The following is a 20,385-nucleotide window of genomic DNA, read 5'->3' on the forward strand; positions in this document are numbered from 1 at the left end:
TAAATCAGGTAACTCCATATCCACACGCGAGAACGAAAGATGCAACTGAAATCCCGGACAATAAGATGGACGAAGGGGATGACCCCCCTCCGCTCAAACGCAAGGCCCAAGCCAGAAGTGATAAACTAGATAACAAGGCCGTAGATAAAGCTTTAGCCGATATCCAAAAGACCCTAGTAGAGATACAAAAGGCAAATGAAAAACGGGACGAAATTATGAACCAAATGGCTAAGGCACTAGCAGCAATTATGAGTAGATTAGACATCTTAGAGGCAAACCAGTCACCAGGTAATGGACACCCCTCTGGTGCATCAGAAGCACCACAAACTTTATCCACTTCCCAACCACATAATTATATAAGATCACCTTCTCACCAACCTCCCGTCTCCCTCCCAGGGTCGCTACCGAAATTAGGCGTGCTAAAAAGAGGGTTCAGGATATGGCAATGGAACTGTAGAAGTTACAAAAACAAAAAAGTCAGTTTTGCAGCAGTATATAAAGGACAAAGATAAACCGGACATTATAATTCTGCCGGAAACACATGGGATCGCAAAGCTGGCAGGATACAGATCTTTTGGCTATGCCGAACCACCACGCTGGTAAAAAGAAACATAGCGTGCGCGCAACACAACAGAGGCATAGCGCACATAGACAATATTATTTTGGAACTCATCCCGCAAAAGAAGACAGGAAGTAGCTTATTTATATTGAACATTTATAGCAACCCCACGAAACATAAGCACAAATTCAAGAACCTATTCCAGAAAACACTCAAACTAGCTGGAGAAGATCCGGTAGTCATTGGAACAGACTTTAATGCCCCACACACCACGGGGGGAAATCTATATACCAGACCAAAAGAAAATGCCTTATGGAACGACTCGCAAGAATTAGGCCTCACGCTCGTCACAGAAACCGGCACTCTAACCAAAGTAGGCACGGCGCTAAACAGGGACACAACCCCAGACCTAACATTTACCAAGAATATTGAAAAGGCGACGTGGCGCAACACACTAGAAGCTTTGGGTAGCGACCACCGCATATCGGAGTTACACGTCAGAGAAGGGCCGAATAGACCCAAGGAACGACAGATCAAATTAATAGACTGGGAACTACTTCGTAGAACGCGAGAGACTACACAGCAACGATCCATCACAGACAGAGAACAATGGACTAAGGAGCTCAGCGACGACGTCAAAGCTGCCACAAAAAAAGCGCCACCTGAATCTAACTTGGAGAAATGTGACAGCAGACTTCTCCACATGTCACAAGCTAAGCAGTCGCTTCAAAATAGACTTAAAGGTCAGAAGCATAACAGAAAGTTGAGAAAGTGCATAGCGGTCCTCAACAAAGAAATAGAAGAATATGCTAGGCAATTGAGCAAGCAACAATAGGACGAGATATGTAATTCCATGGATGGACAATTAAGCACCGGCAAAACCTGGTACATGTTCAGGTTCCTGCTTGACCCTGAGAAAAATTGGAGGACGCCTAAGCTTCGCCTTTAAGAATGGAACGCGATAGCGTTATCGGGTTCCGTTCGCATCACATTTTTCTTTATGGGTAGGCTTCACTGCAACACACAACGTGAGAAAGCCAGCTAACAAAGACCAAGCTTACACTGATCCCCTTGAAGTCGGCTTCACTTTTGAACACAAATGCATTGCTGGGAAGACGTTTTTACAGGAGCAATTTAAGCCGTCTTATATCAAAATGTGAAGGCCCTAGGACCTTTTTTTATTATTATTTTATTAATTTTTTGCTGTTGCCCCGAGGCGCGCGTGTGTCCAAAATTTAGAAAAGCTCGGTTTTCATTCCCCTCAATATTGCCTAGAACCAAAGTACAGCGAAACACCATCAGAATTGGAGGACGCTTAAGCTTCGTCTTCAATTAAGAGTGGAACGCTATAGCATTCAAAGATCCCTGGCTGCTTATCAGACTTTTTTCTCGTATATTCAAATTACAATCCGACGCTATCACGCCTGTAGGTTGTGGTTAAGTCATACTTTACGATTTTTCTGACGGATTTTACTTTTAGAAATTCAATTTTTGCTCGCTAACGCCTTGCGCCACGCGGAGGGCCTGTGTGGTCGGGGTAGTTTGGGATGATGTGGTTCGGCATGATTATTTCCGCCAGACGCCGCAAGGCTCTGTCATGTCCTCAATGCAGCTCAACCTCATCTTGATGGGACTGCCCGAAAACCTAAATCACATCGAGTCCCTCAATCACACAATCTACGCGGACGATATTACTATCTGGGTCTGTGATGTTTGCGACGGATCAATAGAACAAAGACTCCAGACCGCAATAAACACAGTAGAGGAACACCTCATAGGAACAGGCCTCACATGCTCTGCAGAAAAATCCGAACTTCTCTTATACAGCCCCAAACTTAGGGGCAGGCCTCCCAAATGATACGACAGAAACGAGGCTCATGAGGAAATCAAGCTACACACCAAGAACGAGCGGAATATCCCAATGGTCAATCAGCTCAAGGTGACGGGTCTAGTAATCGAGAACAAAGGTACAAACGGGGTACAAAAAGTCATAAGGAAGTTACACACAAAGGTAACAAACACCATGAGATTAATCAAACGAATTACTAACAAGCACCAGGGTATGAAGGAAGAAAATATCATACGGCTGATACAATCATTCGTAATCAGTCAGATCACATACATAGCAGCCTTCCACAATTGGTTTGCAGCTCAAAAGACCAAAATTAACAACCTCATAAAAAGGCATACAAACTAGCACTAGGATTCCCATCAGTACGAGCACGGATCTCTACCTAAAGCTTGGACTCCACACACACTGGACGAACTCATAGAAGCACAACTAACATCTCAGGCAGAACGACTAACCAAAATGGGACGGCATATACTACGCAAGCTAGGAATTAATTACCACAATAAATACGGAGAGAAGAGGACGATAACGAGATAAATTCGAGACAAACTCCTAGTAACAAATATACCCAAGAACATGCATCATGTTTACAACAAGGGCAGACGCACAAGTAGAGCAGAGAAAATGATCCAAAGCTATGGGTCAGACGACAGAGCAACCTTGGTAGACGCGGCTGAATACCCACACACAAATAGCTACGTGGCAGTAGTCGTAGATCACACCCAACAATCCCTTACAAGCGTGCCAGTTAATACCAAACATTCCGAGACAGCAGATGAGGTAGCCATTGCACTAGCATTGGTCTCCACGAATGCTCAATACATCATTAGCGATTGTCAGGCGGCCATTAGAAACTATGCTAAGGGTAGGATCTCTCCTGAGGCGTGGCACATCATCAGAGTCAACGAAGCAAAATTCTCCAAGCAGAGAAGAACGGCAGGCAATTGCTCTGGTTCCCAGCGCATACGACTCCAGGCATTTCCGCAATCAACCCCAACGAGGTAGCACACCGCGAAGCTCGATGTCTTACTCAGCGAGCTGAGCAAGGAGTGACTTCGATCGGTCAGGGGAACGCGGAGGAGGAGATCTGGAGAGAAAAAGAGAGATTAACAAGATTTAGCGATATCACCAAATTCTATCAAAATCGGAGGCGAATATTACCACCGCCTCACACTAAAATAAATAGAGCTGAGTACTTTGCTTGGAGGCGATTACAAACAGAAACCTATACAAGTCCCGTGCAATTAAAGACTTTCTACCATGAGATATAGGCGAGCGATATGTGCAAGCTATGCAAGTCTGTTAGAGCCACCCTTCAACACATGCTGTGGGGATGTAAAATATATCAAGATAAAATGGCAGTCTCCCCGGAAAATCTGCGGGCGCGGTGGTCGGCCGCGCTGCTCAGCTCAGAACTCCAAGACCAACTTTGGGCCGTCCAGCGAGCCATGGAGGCCGTGCGGGAGCAACAGCTCCCAGTGGCCATCTAGGCGGCCCCAGGCCCGGTCCTCCCGATCACCGGATTGTATATCGCCGGATTGATCGCCGTGCCCCTGCATGCGCTTCACCGCAAAGCTTTGTGTTGTAAAGGCTGCTTCTTCTCACTACTAGACTCTTTGTGGGGAAGCAGCCTTTAAAGGAACGCTTTTGAGTAAATTGGTTCAGGGTGACAAAAAGTATTCTTTGAAAGCGTCATTTTCGTTGTTTAGCGATAATAGACTGATAATAGACAATGGGCCTGAATGGCCGATTGTAGTACTGCTACGTGTCCTGGTGTGTGCGTGCAGTGCTCATTTTCCCTCTCTCTCACTCTTTCTTCTGTCTATTCCCCCTATCCCTCACCCCCAGTGCAGGGTAGCAAATCGGAAGCTCGTCACATTGACCTGCCTGCCTTTGCTCTCTTTGTTTTTGTTTATCTCTCTCCCTCTCTATAAAGCCAGCCGCCACGTCACGCTCTTCCGTCCTCGCAATGAACGGAAAGTAACCCGTTCGAATCGACTTGCCCGCGATGCAGGCGATGCAGAGTGCCAGCGCCGTGGTTTCTGCGGCAGTTGGGGTGGTGGGCGGCGGGGGCGGCCGCGAGCCCCTGTGCCGCGTGTGCGGCGACCGGGCGTCGGGGCGCCACTACGGCGTCGCCTCGTGCGACGGCTGCCGCGGCTTCTTCAAGCGCAGCGTCCGCCGCCAGCTGCAGTACGTGTGCAAGGAGGGCGGCACCTGCGTCGTCGACGTCGCCCGCCGCAACCAGTGCCAGGCGTGCCGCCTCGCCAAGTGCCTGCGCGCAGCCATGAGGCCCGAAGGCGAGTCTCCCCTGCGTTCTCTATACGCTGCATGCGCCGTGCCACAGCCCCCCTGCATGTTTAGAATGCCGGCCCAGTCGATCCGCAGTGCATGGGAGTCAGTGGTACACTGCGCCGGCGCCAGGTTTCCACGCATTTCACACACGCTGTTGCTAGCGCATGGACAACTTTCGTAGGGCGTTGCAGCCGCTCCGTGCTTGCTCTAGCTATTGCTTCCACGTGACATGCGAATAAAGGAAAGTTGTTACCCCTAACCGCTACCCCAAAAACTGTAACCAACTACTAAGAAAATGGCGTCCTCTGAGTAACCTCGGTCTTGGCATTGCTGGAGAGGTATTGAAAAATAAAGGAGGTTGTGGCCCTGCACGCTGTGACCGGTTGGCTAAAGTTTTAACATCGAATTACAAATTACGCAAGGACCTCGGCCCGTATTCACAAGCAAAATACTTATTCAGCTAGAATTGTTTGTAAGAGAAACTGCCAGCCAATCGTGGTGATGGACATATCGCTTACGAATACGAATGGCCATTGGCAAAGAGCACTTACGAAAGAAGAGCTTTCTGAATTCGACCCTTAGCTGCATGGTTAGTCACAGCGCTAAGATGAGTGCGACATTCTGAAGGAGACGCTAGAGACGTGCCAAAAAGTATTTAAACTAACGACCGCATGCAGTTCGTTCCTCTTCATGACGGCCGCGTGTTTCTTAGGTTGCGACTGCTCGCCAAGGACATTTGCTCAAGGGCGTATGTGACCACACACGCTGCTAAGAATGGGGTAAGGTGAGGGTGTGCTCCTTCCGTAGGCACCGTAAAGCGCTCTGCGACGAGCTGGTGTCAGTACTTGACGACATATCATCAACTCATCAAGGCTTCCGCCGCGCCAATTAAGAGTCGCCCAGTGGAGCATATCGCGGCTTTCACACGTTGCGCAGTTATTAGCACAGACGGCGGCGGTCACAGTGCACGTGCGATGCTCATGGCAGTTTTTGGACATGATTCAAGCATGTTTTCTAACATCCCAAAGCAAGAAAGCGACTATGAAGGACTATGAATAATTTGACACCTGCGGTTCTCCAACACACTCTAAGTGCTGTACACTAGTGCTTTTGCGTTTCGCTTCCACCATAATTCGGCCACCCATGTCTTGACTCGAAACCGCGACCGCGTGCTGAGCAAGAGAACACCATGTCAATTTTTAAGACCGAAGCCGCGCCAATTAAGGAGAACCAGTGCTCTCCCGAGGAGGCACTCGAATTAAGCCTTCTTCCCCGTAATGTGTTTCGAAAATATTCAATTATTAATAACTGTTGACACCGTATGCTTTTGATCGTATGCTCCTCGATGTCGTGCAAAGTGCCTGGAGGGATATTTCATAATTTCGAAGAACAAAAGTAGCGCTGTGCTTTAGTTGCACGGTGTTCTATAAGGACTACGGGTGAATGCCGCTGACTACTAAGTTTTAGCGACGACAGAAAGCAGCATAATGTAATCGGTCCGATAGAAAATAAAAAGTATTCCTAGGCGTGTACCTGCACCTGCGGGAAACCGCATTTCGGGTGGGAACAAGACTAAAGAAAGCGCCCCGCCAGGATCTTAAGTATCATTCAAGACATGTTACACTGACATATTAACTGGCAGAGAAATATTTACAGGCGCCACCCATTCAACCGCATTTGATGTTTAGATATTTTATTTACGGTGCATCCAAGAAAAAAAAAGAAGGAAAGAAGGAAGGGATGAAGGAATAACAAAACTTATTTTGAAAATGGAGAGCGAACACCGCGTGCCGCTTACGGTACTTTCTTTTGAAAGCGAGATAAGCTCAATGCTAGACTAAGGGCTGCGCTGACTGAAATCGACACTGAGCGCGAAAAGCTGCGATCAGCGGGCCAAGAGCGCCGCGTCGCGAAGCGCGCGACCGACGAATCCTCGGCAGCTGCTTGGCCTCCCACGCCTGTCTCGGCGGCGCTGCAGCGATGGCAGCGAGCAGCGGACGGGCTGTGAAAACACCACAAAAAGAGAGCCCTCTTGACAGTCGTGCCATGGGTGAAGCACGGGGTTGAAAGGAGGAATAATGCTGTCGCGATTTCTACAGTGCTGGAGCACTGAAAATCCCACCGGCCATAAAGCGAAATACGACGTTTATCCTGTATGCGAATGAGGCTGGTAACCATTAAACTAATTTTTATTACATCATCGACGTATTTTGACGATGCTCACTACGTCAATGACTCGGCTTACTTGCGACAGCAAGTTATATTCTTGGTGCTTGCACTGCTTTGTGAAGCCTTTTGTCCGAAGCCTCAGGTGTGTCATATGTGCCTCTGAGATTCGTAACCAAGCAAAATTGTATTTACCAAGTTATACGTACTGGTTGCACTGGTTCGTGTAATTGTGTCTGAAGCCTCTTGCGTGTCATATACATAATCATGCACAAAAATGAAATAACAGGCAGGAAAGGAAGTAAAGGCGCCCACCAGCATCTCGGAAGCAGCATGTGTCATTCAACGAGCGCAGGCTAGATAGCGCCACAGCAAACACAGAGGCTTCCCCTAAGTGCTTAGTACAAGAGAGACCTCAACTTGATTCGCAAGTTCTCTCAGTCTCAGTTTCACGCGAAAAACATTTCGTGGTTATTACATGATCGGCGTACCTTGGCGCACCTATCGGCGGCTTCTAGAGAAACCATAGCCCGTGGCGAGCGCGGCGGCCGAAGCTCTGTACGTGCACCCGGTACGCCAAGGTGTCACAGTTGACCTGGCTTCACCTGAAGAGAAGTAATTTTCCATTGCCCGGGGTCTAGCAGTCTTTCTTGAGAGACACGGCTGTGTCCGGGCACGCACGTCTCTAAACTAGCTTATAACGCGAGCACAATTTCGGCCGCCCAAGTCTCCACAAGCTGTAACGATACGCTGTCTCGTTCGAGCCAGTCGGCTCAGACAACCCGGCAGTTGAGTACCGTCATTTCAGCGTATCGACGGGTGAAAAGAAATGACCCAATCTCATCAGACTAACGAGCCGTATATAAGCGACGGCAAACAAGGTAAGCCCGGACTCAAAGAAGCGCCTACGAAGTATCCTAACCGCGAGTATACCAACAGAAACGCCCCGCTGCACGTGACCAAGAGGAACCGCAGTCACGCGACCAACCGCACACCGCCGCAATGGCGAGATCATCGACGCCTCGCAGCTCTGGGCGGATACGAGAGACCAGCTGGGGAACACGCGATCGCACTGAGCAACCGACGCTGATGCCCCCTAATGGGTTTCCATGTGGCACCGTGGCGGACAGCCACTGAGCAAACAGGCGCCGCCCCGCACGTGTCGCGCGTTCGGGTGGCTCCGCACAACAATCGGCGCGCCCGAGCCTGGCCGGAAAACGAAGCCTAACCCGCCCCGAAGCTCGGTAGTATACACTTGCCCGTGCGACGTGAATGCCTCTGGAACAAAAACAACAAAAAAAAAAAATCGACCGGCTCTGCCACGCATGGCGAAATAGGGATATGAGCACGAAATGCCCATTCTTCTAACGTCGCCATCGAGATTCGTTCTGCGTGGTGGGTTTAAACGCGAGGGCGATACCATGCCTAAACCTTGTGGTCTGTGGAGTTTTATTTTCTTAGTCTGAGACTGTAAGTTGTAGTCGGTCGTCTTCATAAGCACCGTTGGTGCGACAAAAATTTAGGAAGTAAGAACTGTCGCTTCCCTTTACGTTTTACGAGGATCCCGGGAGACTTTCCGGTATATGGCCCTCTGAAACGAATGGCTAAGCTTATGGAGCAAGAAAACGGTGTTAGGATGCGATAGTCTGAAAACAGTACCGGACTCTCAAGTTGCTATCGCAGCTGTCGTGCAGGTAATCAGGGTTTTATAAATCAACTTTACTGTAAAAAATGCGGAGGGAAGAATACATGCGAGAGTTCGGCGCATCAGGGCACCCTCTCATATTTGACCAGCACAAAGACGTGTTTCTATAGTTGAGTAGAGAAGGCAATGTTTTCATTTTATCAGTAAAGTTGACTGGTGTAGACATGCGAGCTCACTCTTGCAGGGTCACAGGCACGCAAATGCCACAAAGTGGACAAAAGTGTCTACACGCAAGACCTGCTACACACCCCTAAAACAGCGGTGCGGTGGAACGCAGTCACCTTTACAGCTTTGACACTGGAAGCGCGTTACGTTCTGTCTTCTGAATCATAGCATATCTTGTGCGAACGAGAGACAGACAGAGAGATTTAATAGTTCCAGGAGAGGTTTGCCTGACGGCTTGTCTAGCATGCCACTCCAGATGGATAAGATGAAAAATGAAATGAAGTGCACAGTTGACAACACAGATACACAACATACACAAAATACAACCTTCAAGACTCGACTAAAGTGTCTCATTGAAACAGACCGGTGTCTCTAAGGAAAACGAAAGTGTCTTTGTTGCGCGAGATGCAAGATTGCGGCATCAAAGGAAACAGAAATGGCGCAAACACAGAGGAAGGGTCGTCGCCACTACCATAATATTTCGCAATGCGAAGGAACTCCCTTGACTGCTGTATAAATACAGTCACCTTTGCGTTTAGCGGTTCCGCGTCTTTGTGCTCTGATCAACATCCCTCACATACATATTATTGCATGATAACTTTATAATCTGCCATACCTTCTCCTCGTGTACTAAAGATTGTCCTCCACGATCTTGCTAGATCTCTGCAATATTCAATGAAGCCCTGGCTATTGAAACGTTACTGCTATGCTACTGTTATATATGCTGCTTGCTATGCTATTCCTATGCTATACGGCTGTGCAACGGCTGTGCTGCCCTACAGCTACTGCTGTAGCTACTGCTGTAGCGCAGCTAGTGGTACCGCAATGGAAGCATTCATTTGCTATTAAGATCCCGTCTACGGTGTGTATTAGTGTATACGGTGCGCACCGTATAAAAAAAAAATCATTGAGCCGGTTTTACATGCAAAACCGCAATATGATGATGAGGCATGTCGTAGTGAAAGACGTCAGACTAATTTTTACCAACTGGAGTTCTTTAACGTGCACCCAATGCACGGTACACGTGCACTCTTGCATTTCATCGCCATCGAAATGCGGCAGCCGCGGTCGGCATTTGATCAAGCGCCCAGGTCTTCACAGCTAGTGCAGCGCCATAGCCAGTACACCACAACGGCAGGTGCACTGTATCCGGTGTGCATATACGGTGCGTCTACGGTGCTGGCTAAAGAGATTTTAAAGAATTCTGTAAAAAAAGAGTTATCTCCCCGTGTAAGTCAGCAAGTAGCTGCTGCAAAGCATGACACGTTTGTTTCAACACTTCCGAAATGTGACAGCCCGTCGCTGAACTCTCGTTGCACCTTAACCGTGCACGCTGGCGCAAACACAGCGTGAGTCGCGAGCAGCACACCCTTCAAATTCGGAGCCCCCCGATGCCCCTGCCCAGTCTATACGGCTCACTTTAAATCCCTCGCTGGTCGAAAGAACCGCCAGGCTGGCCGGGCACTTGGAGCAGAGGCCGAACGAGAAGCAAGTAAGCACACGACGTGAAAGCCTAGATGCACAGGCGCGTAAAAACGGGTCTCACGGCGGGCGCTAAAAGCCAAGCGGACTAATCCCCGTGCGCGACATCGCTGCTCTCGGCGAGCGGGAACGACGGTTGAGCACGTGGAGAGAGGCTATGGGCGCGGCGGTCCCCTGAAAGCCGCTCTTCACGGCAACGCTCTGGGGCGCTGTGGAGCAGCCGCCGCCTTCCTCCCGCTACCTATTTTCTATTTCTCTCCAACACCGGCCCCGCCACGCTTGGGCCAGCAGGCGACGCAGCGGCAACACTCGACGTCAGCTGCAGAAATTTCCGCTCTCGAACGGTACGGTAGCGGCCGCGGTCGGCGCTCCCGGGACACCGGGACGTTCTTCTGCCCCTCTCGAGTGCCAACCCATTTATATAGCCGTTCAGTGTCCCATCTTTGCTTTCTTTGTAATTTTTTTTTTCGAATCGTGCGTTAGCGCGCGCTTCTTGTCCCTTCGTGCGCCTTGAAATGCCGGTTTAACCTGCAGTTCCACTCAGTCAGAGCCGGCTGCCGCCTGGTTTTCGAAATGTTTGCCCGCCCGCAACGCAGGCCGGGAAAGGAAGCTGTCACCGCAGACGTCTTTTCTATCTGCTTGCAACAATCCGACTTACGTCGCATGCCGAAAGTATACATATCTTGTCGGTGCCAAATTCTCCAGAATTTCAGACTGAGTGTTTCCCTCCTAAGCCACGTTTTAGAGAAGCATATAAATGTGTGCTCGTGGACCGAATCCTCAAATGAAATATTTACCCAGCGTCAGTTCAGAGGGAATGTGTCGCATTTGAAGCGTACCTAAATTTACGATGGGGTTGACGATAAGTTTTCTCACAATCGGCGTCATCTCCTTCATCTCGAAGCTATGATAACTACATACACTGGAAATCGGCGTCCCTCGTGAGACCTGCAGACAGCACTAAATGTAGATGCGCACTGTGATGCTGTCGAACGAGATATATGCGTGACCTTACAGAAATTAGAACTGCCAAGCTCACGGGTTACGCGCTGACGTGCACACGCTGCATTCACGCCCAGCATTATCTTTCATTTAGAATAAATCGCACGTCAATGGCCTTGCTTCGCGATGACATGACGTGTTTCGCTTACATCTTGGCTACACCTGTAAGCATTTTAATTATACAAGTGCGTAGCAGCGACGGTCAGTGCGTTGTATCTGATGTTCGTCCTTTTCCTTTTAGCACTATACTCAGATTACCGGTATGACAGACCAACGAGCCCGAAAGACTGCCTTGATTAAGTCACTATATTGAAAGCTCTGGGCGCGGTATGACACCAGCAAGGCTTGCGGCGTCCGTGCCACTATACATGCTTATCGCGTCGTTGTAATGCCACCGGAGCGAGCTAGCTAATCTGCACACCATATAGTTTCACATTAGGTGTGCTTTAGCAGGCGGTCTGGAGCTTCAACTATACCATGGGAAAGCATCGATAGGAATCATAGACAAATGTTCCTTGACGTGGCAGTTGCTTCGTCCAGAACGTACTAGCACTTGTGACTTTTCGTTGTTCTTTAAAACGATATAAAAGCAGCCTACGCGCCGTGCTCAGGGGGGAGTGCTGATTACAAACATGGCACGAGCTGTTCGTTTGTAAGTAATTAAGCGTTCGTTTTCATGTTTAAATGATTTGTTTGGCGAATGATTTTGTCATAGTGGGCAGCAGCAAGGTCGTACCCACTACAGAGGCTTCCGACGTGGGGTTTCACCTGGGGCTGCCGAGGTTAGGGCTTAGTGTGCGTGTTGTGCGCCCTCGCTAGCTCGGGGAATCTTGCCGATATCCTATAGCCCTTGTTTTCAGCGTCCATGTTTCGCATGTACGTTTTGAGGCTTGTCAATGTGAAATCCAGCTATATCTTAATGCAGTTGAGCAGTGGTATAGCCAGGGGATGGCACCCCCCCCCCCCCCCCACTTCCAAAACCCACCCGAGAAAAAAAAAAAACATTTTTTTAGTATGCGGCCCGCCCAGCCCCTCACCCTCACCGCCCGCGGTCAAGCGCACCCCGCCTCCTCCTTGAAAAAAGAAATGTCTCGCTACGCCACTGCACTTGAGAGTAGAATGTTCAAGCGCGAATGCAGGGCACAAGAGCTGGGGAAAATCTGGTGCGTGAAGAGGATGGAATTATTAAATGCGAAGCATTTCTTGGCGAACATTTGCCACTTTGAGAGTATCTATCTATCTATCTATCTATCTATCTATCTATCTATCTATCTATCTATCTATCTATCTATCTATCTATCTATCTATCTCTATCTATCTATCTATCTATCTATCTATCTATCTATCTCTATCTATCTATCTCTATCTATCTATCTATCTATCTATCTATCTATCTATCTATCTATCTATCTATCTATCTCTATCTAGCCACCTACGTCTTGGTGCTCTCACGGTCGTTTCGTTAACTTGGTAGGTGCAAAAATTGGCATAGTATGACAAGAGTGTATGACGAACATAAATGATAGGTCATGACATGAATATCATGACATGCGTGTCATGTAGGTCATGAAACAGTCGCCTGCAACTTGGTGCTCTCACGGTCGTTTCGTTAACTTGGTAGGCTCCCTGCACACTGCTTCGTATAACATCGATTCCCACAGGGCGTGGGATCCGCCGGCTTTTTCTTTTCTTTTTTTACGTCCACTTTTCTCCACGTTTTCTTGGATCCATTTGAAAATAACTATAAAGCTGTACACGGGCCCTTCTTGGATTTCTGAAGGTCGTACATATCTCCTCTAGTTGCACGCTTTTCCCGCCAAAATGGAGCAAAAGAGTGAACAAGCTGGATCGCTTTTCATTCAAGCCAGCCATCGACGAGATGATAGAGACCATTGCTTGATAATTGAGGCATCGCTCCGATGACCAGTTATCCATCGACGATAGACCTTACCGGAAGCTGGCCCCCCAGTCCGGGCTTTGCGGATGTTGTGACGAAGTTGAACGTTTGCTGCGTTGGCCACGTGCCTTTGCATATCTAAATGTTTCACATTCAGAGCTAATTCACCTCATAATTTTAAAATCGTTAAACGTAGTCATGTTTATTGTCATTATCATCGTCATCAGCCTATATTTATGCCCACTGCAGGACAAAGGCATCTCCCTGCGATCTCCAATTACCCCTGTCTTGCGCTAGCAAGCTGTACATATCGCTAAATTTGGAGAATACCTTTACCGTAGAAGTGACCGAGGGTGATTGCTATATATATTGTAAATCCTTTATTCCTTAGGTAGCCCCGGAAACAGCAAAATGGGGGCATTCGATGTTTAAGTTGAACTACCATAATCGCTGCCATCTAACGGGCACGCAATGACAGTCTTTAACTTTACAAGTCATGAGTCAGTTAACAGCCAATTCCAATGCAAGCTAGAAAAGTCCTATTACCCATCATTCGCATGCTAGTTGAACCGACATAGAGGCAAATTAAACAACTGGTTTTTGAACCATGCAGTATGGTTGACAAGCGCTAAGCAGAGAGGGTGTGAGAAGAAAAGTACAGGGCGAACGCAGCACTCTTCCTATGGCAAAGCGCCCGTGGCGGTGAGCCGCTGGTCCCGGACTCGACCACCCCACCAAGAAAAAATTCTCAACTATAGAACATTCTTTCCGAAGCACCAGCGCAGATTTTTTTTTCGTGGCATTATGCCACAATTGAGGGAATGCTAACTTTTTATTTGATGCCTCAATCCCTATATATGCGGTAACGTGGCAAGCCCAGAAGAGTTGGGGCACCACTTCTACCTTGTTTTGAGTGTCTGGCTGAAATGTGACGCACTTCACTACCTTGTTTGAGGATTACTCGAATGCGGATCACCATCCTACACCTTCTTAGCACCTACCGTTCCCATCGTTCTTTCCGACAACTCGGAACATCATGTCCGAGACTTATCCTCGAAGCCGACCGCAGGCATACTTGGCTTCCAACTTGCCACGCGTGTAAGCTACGAGCTGACATTACTGTACGCATACACATTAAAGCACTCGCAGAGACGCGGACACTCCGTTTGAAAACTGTCTTATTGCATTTCGGTGCCTTCGCTCGAAATCTTCGAAAGACCAAACAGGCCTGTCTCTGCGTGTTATCTAAACCAGCTCCAAGTAGACTGCTGTCAACTTTCGTAGTGCAGAGGGACACCCCATTCAAGCTTCGCCATATGCACGGGAAAAGACCATCCTCGGCCGTGTTCAGTTGGATGCGCTTAGACCAACTCCATCTCACCCTTCCACTCAAAACTAGAGGGTGTAAACTGTTAAGTAACGGTAAATTTTACCCACAGTACCTCGCCGAACAATAAAATGTTCAATGCAATGCGGACATTCTCACATTTAAGTGCAACAACTGTGATAGTTTCCTTAAGTAATGGTAATAGCCGTGGTCGTTTTGATTTCCTGGTTACATTTCGTGTGGTCTAAAATCGATCACACTACATTTATAGAGGAAACTTGCAGAACACCGCATTGGCCAAGCGTCGACGTGCTGTGTGTCTGATAACATGAAGCCTTACTTCGAAGTTGCCTATGCATTAGCTGTTACTTTTCCTTATTTACAACTTTTGTTGACTTTCCTGCATCACAGGAACACCAAAGGGTGCAGGACTAAAGGTGCTCATGGCGCCTTACTGGGATCCTGACCCGTGTGCAAGATGTCCTGCGCTCCGCAGCAGCGACAGAATGCAAGCAGAGCAAATAGAACACAAGAGTTACAATGACGTAACAGTCTAACGTGGAAGGCAACAAAAATAGCTTCAGTCACAAATGATTTTAAAAAATCAGAATGCAACACTTCATGCATAAGTAAAACGCAAAGTACAAGCTATATAACGAACCTAAACAAAACTAACTCTTCTTCATAACACATTTTAAGCGTAGTCAGGGAAACTTTATTGATATGATTTAATACTTCTTTCTGTTAAGAAGGTGCAGAATTCGGCATTTTAAACTTTGAATGGCCATAGTTGGCCATTCCGGTGGAATTCTGTAATGCATCATTCTCAGGTTGACTGTTTTGTTGGTGGAAACGTACTGCTCCAGAAATGTTTCGAGATTTTCCCTAATTCTTTTGTACGTGTACGCTGAGGGTTAACAAACCGGGTCGCGCCTTCCTTGGAATCGACCCCCCCCCCCCCCCCCTTCCCCGATAGGAAAGGTAGTGACTTCCTACAACGAGCTTACTAACCTATACGAGTATGCAGAGGACAGGAGAATATTCCCTGTACCAGACAGCAACCTCACGAGAGCGCAGGCCACTATCTCGCCGAATTCAAACTAACACGTTTACCACTCCTCGTCGCTTAGCGATCTTCACAGCAGATGGGCAGGTTGACCCAATATGCAAAAAAAAAAAAAATGCGCTAAAAATGCCATAGCAAAAGTACTGAAAGTTGGGCGAGGTGGTAGCTATTCATCTTGAAACTGCAGCGCGCGCACAAGAAACGAGGACAATAAGGCAAAGGTCTGTTACCAGGCGCGCCTGTCTGTTACCTTTGCTTTGTGCGCGCGCTGCAGTTTCAAAATGAATGCCATAGCAAACCAAAGCCACATCCTCTGGGAATGCGATGGCCTTCTCCCACCCAGACAGCTCCTGCCAGCTCCCTCAGAAACGACACGGGAGACCCTAATACGGTCCCCCGAAGAAAAGCTACAAAAAGCAGTCATTGCCTGGGCGGAAGAGGTCGCCGCAGACAAGCGACCGTCTACAAATCCCTGAAATTTCTCTTGAATAAAATTGTTTCCTCCTCCACATCGTGAGCGATTCCCGCACGGCAATCAGCAATTACATCAAAGGTCGTATTTCAAAACAAGCACTACGCATCCTACACCAAGCCCCTCACTCACCTGAAAACCAAATCACTCTCGTCTGGTTCCCAGCGCACGCCGGCGACGTACACCCACACCTCACCAACCTCAACGAGGTCGCTCACTCCGTAGCACGACGCCTTGTCAACCGCGCCGGAGACAGCGCAGGTGCACCCGCGGAACGCGATCGCCTCACCAGCTACAACGACCTCACGAAATCATTCTATCTCAACAGAAGAACCTTCCCCATCCCTCATGACAAGCTAAACAGAGCATAGGCAACCACCCTTCGCCTGTTACAGACAAACACGTACCCCTCACTAACACGTTACCGCGGGATCTACCCAGACCTACCCTAGTAACACTTGCAAGATCTGTAAGACTCAGGCAGCATCGCTTCCCCACGTGCTATGAGAATGTAAAGACCAATATCCGACAATTAATACTGTGACCCTCTCGTCGAGATGGCACGCCGCCCTGCGCAGCTCCCACCTCGACGACCAACTCTGGGCTGCCCAGCAAGCCTGCGAGGCGGCGAAGAGGCAAGACCTCGACGTCCCCACGTGGGAGGCCTAGGCCCAGCCAACTAAACTGCTGGTTTCAATAAAAGTTTGTTCCTCCTCCTCCTCCTCTTCCTCCTTAATTAATACAATTTTTCTAGCGTTAGTAACTTTAGTTTCTGTCTTGCTAACTTTGTACTTTCGTTGTATCTGAATTCCCAGAACTTCGGATGAATTTATTTTGCAAAGGTGATTTTAACTGTTGACATTATGTTATGCCGCGTGGCAAACCAAGTGGGAAAAAAAAAAACTGTTGACACTAGTAGTAGTAGTTGAGCCCCATACATGTAAGTAAAGAGTACCGTAGGTGAGATTGTACAAGCACCAATTTCACGATATAATTAAAGTTTTAGGTAACTGACATTAGCGTTCTATGACTAATATTGGAGAATAAAAAGACATCAAGAAACCTGAGTGAAGAAGAATGCTGGATGTTTTTCATTACGAAAGTAAAGAGTTGAATTTCCATTAATTTGAACATTTTTTGCTCTAACATATAAGCATCGCGTCCGTTTAATATTCAGTGAGAGATTGTTTATGTCTAACTATTTCGATGTTGTTTACCACTGCTGCCAATCTAGTTAGGTTAGATCCTGTAAAAAGAAAAGCATGTGTCATCGGCGTAAAGTATTAATTTTTCAGTGCAAGGAATAATACATATATCACTCATGTACAGCAGAAACAGTATTGATCCTAAAATAGGCCCTTAAGGCACACCCCTTTCAATGATGTGTCCGCTAGATACAAAAATGAATTCAACAATGCATAGTGTTTTCAGTTCATGGGATAGCTATAGCTTTTAATTATGTTATAAGCGTGCCCTCTGATGTCATAGCACGTAATCTTGTTTAGTAAAACCTCATGATTTTATAATGCTTTTATAATGTCTAAAAATATTCCTAATGTATATAACTTCTTTTAAATGTCTTTATAAGCTTCTTTTTAATATCTACAATGCCGACTCCGTTGACTCCGTTCGCTTGTTCTGCGATATACGTAGCCTTTAGAACAGACAAGAGCGACCCAAACGTCAAACTTAAAACGCTGTTATTATTTAAGCTAGTAGCACCACTGTTATCTTTGGAATGTGAAAATTTACGCTTCTATAGAGATTACAGTCTTTCGAAAAGGTATCAGCAAGCAGCAACAAGTAAAGTGAGCCAAATTTTATCGAAGTCAAAGGTCAATGCACTGTACTGCCGGTTGCATGGAAGCCATAAGTCACAACATGGCTCGAAGGCATTTCTTGTGGTCCTTTTACCCTTCTTATTCTAGCTGCAACAACCCTCCCTCAGAAAAAAAAAAAACACCCTGTAATTTATCCTTTTTTTTTTTTTTCACTAAAGCGCTGTACAAAAAGTGCCTGCTAGCACCTCCATCAGTCACGTTCAATTCTGCGACAATCCCTCAACTGCAAGTCATGAAATATATTTATACTAAATAAAATTAGAGCTGACCACCCAGATGTTTCGTAACAGCACACTTTTCTTTTTTTCTGTGACGAACACATACTTTTGGTTCCAGAACATTCGCTAGAAGCTACAGCCGCTACGTTTTCTTCTTTCTTTTTTTTTTCTTTTTTTAGCTTTCAGTACATTACACTTAATGACAGGCTACGTTTTCTTGGCAAGCATGTCACAGGTGCCATCGAAAGCCAAACGGTGCATGGTAAAACTCGTGCGGACGCCCGATGCCATTCGTGGGCTTCGATGGACGGAAGCGCTTCACTGCCGTGCACACAACAAATGCCCTTCGGACATGGGACGCAGTCCGAATAGAACAGTTGCAGCCATATTGCTGACCCAAAGACGAATCAGATATGCGTGGCTACCTGCGCGGCTTGCCATACCGTGCGAAGCCGTTTCCCTGTAATGGGAGGCGCGCGGTCGGCGCCAAGCACCGCTCACTCAAGGAGACGCCTGAAACATCACGCACGAGTCAGCACTCACGCACTACATGATTAATATTTCATCAACAGGAACCGAATTTTAGCTGCCGCTTTACACAAGGACTAAGGTCGTTGGTGGTATGTATATTTAGGGGAAGGTGAACACTGCTGCTAATAAATGGCTTCGGTGTGGCAAGAAAAAGCTATCCCATAACAAACACCACCAAGCACCTTGCAGCTGCCGCCTTCAACGTGCTGTCGCTGCTTGTAAGAGTAAACGGTGTTGGAACCGTTGCACGTGGCGCATTAAAGGGAGTGCATGGAGCGGTTGTCCATGGGGGTCTTCACGGTGGCCGATACGTCGTCGACGACCGTCGCGACAATGGTGGCGGCCGAGGCTTCGCGTGGCACCATGGCGGTCGTCTCCGAAGTCACCTCGGAGCGGGTCTTCTTCACGACCTCGTCGGCGTCCACGCGGGTGACGGTCTCATTGGCGAACGTCTGCACCTCCTGCTTCTCGGTCGAGGTCACCTGCTTGTCGACGTGCGTGCTGCTCTCGGTTATGGTCTGCGGTTTGCCCTCGACAGCCTTGGAGTCGTCGTCGGCGGCGGACGGAGGACCTTTCCCCGCCGCGGCGTCGATCAATTCCGAAGCCGTCGAAGCCTCTTCCTCGGGCACGATGCTGATGACGGTCGGCGGTCGGAAGACGGGGTGCTTCTTCTCCGGCGAGGCGGCGCCCAGCTCGGCCTCGTCTTCGTCGAGCGGCTCTTCCTCGCTAGCTTCTCCCTCTTGCTGGCGCAGCATCCGTAGCTTGGCTACGGCGATCGAGTCCTTGCGCCTCATGTTGAAGCGGGACGGTGGCGGCTCGGCCACCTCGTCGTCGTCGTCACCCTGGTCGCTGCTGGCGGCGGCCTTCAGGGCCAAGTCTGCTGGTGGCTTGACGAGTGGGGCCCGCGTGTACTCCGGCTCCTCCTCCTGGAACTCGAGCTTGTGACCGGTGCTCTTGCGACTATCGAGGTCTTCGCTCGACGGGGCCCTCAGGATGGACGCCCCTGGAGCGATCGGACCTGCATGCTGCGCCGGGTGATCGGGGGCCTCCGGGCGCCCCGCCGGCGACGTTGTTTCTTCCTCGGCGTGGTCGTCCTGGACGCGTATGGCGACCGGGTGCTTGGGCGAGGACTTACGCGACGCGTCTGCCGACACGTCGGGTACCGAGGATCCTCCACCGGCCACGGTCGCGGGCGGAGCTTGCGTGCTGAGCGTCGGCTGCGATGCGGCTAGCAGCGGTGCGCTGTCGTACGACTCGACCGTCTCTTCCTGGCGCTTGCTCCGCACCTCCTCGGTGGTGCTGGACTCGATGTGTGAGTCGCGGCGGCGCTCGACGCCCGTCGCCTGATCCGTGACCTGCTTGGTGCTCTCCTTGCGCTCCGTGACCGACTTGCTGACCGTCTCCAGCATCACCGTTCTCTTGAGCATGCGCAGAGGCGCCCCGGCACCCCGGCTCTGTGCCAGGCAGGGGGCGGGGCCTGCGTCGGGCGGCGTCTCGGCCGACTTGCTGCGCGACGCCATCTTGAGTACCTGCGCAACGTCGTCGCGTCACAGCTGAGGGAACACGCGACAGCTTTCACGGCGGCCTGTCTCCACGCGCAGCGTGGTATCCCAATGGCGCGCATCTACCCCTGCGCAGCGCATGAGGTCAGTGTACCCAGTCGGCGGATTTCTTTCGACAGTCGCAGTCCTCCGGCTGCATTGTACTCACCGTGCGAACGCTAAAGACGCGTGTGAAATATACAGTTACAAGCCTGTGACTATTCCGCCGGATGCAAGGACATGACGGTTGCGCCTTTATTAGCAAGGTG

General features: G+C 48.9%; 1 protein-coding gene across 1 annotated transcript in view; it reads left to right on the plus strand.

Annotated features, from left to right (window-relative positions):
* LOC119442756 (nuclear receptor subfamily 2 group E member 1-like) overlaps positions 1-20,385 on the plus strand; it is a 53,098-nt gene that overhangs the window by 19,999 nt on the left and 12,714 nt on the right. The window contains exon 2 of the mRNA XM_037707759.2: positions 4,426-4,708. Coding sequence (XP_037563687.2) covers positions 4,429-4,708 — 280 coding nt within the window. The 5' untranslated portion in view covers positions 4,426-4,428. The remainder of the gene's footprint in view (positions 1-4,425; positions 4,709-20,385) is intronic.

This window comes from Dermacentor silvarum, chromosome 2 (assembly GCF_013339745.2).
Source record: "Dermacentor silvarum isolate Dsil-2018 chromosome 2, BIME_Dsil_1.4, whole genome shotgun sequence".
Taxonomy (NCBI): Eukaryota; Metazoa; Arthropoda; class Arachnida; order Ixodida; family Ixodidae; genus Dermacentor; species Dermacentor silvarum.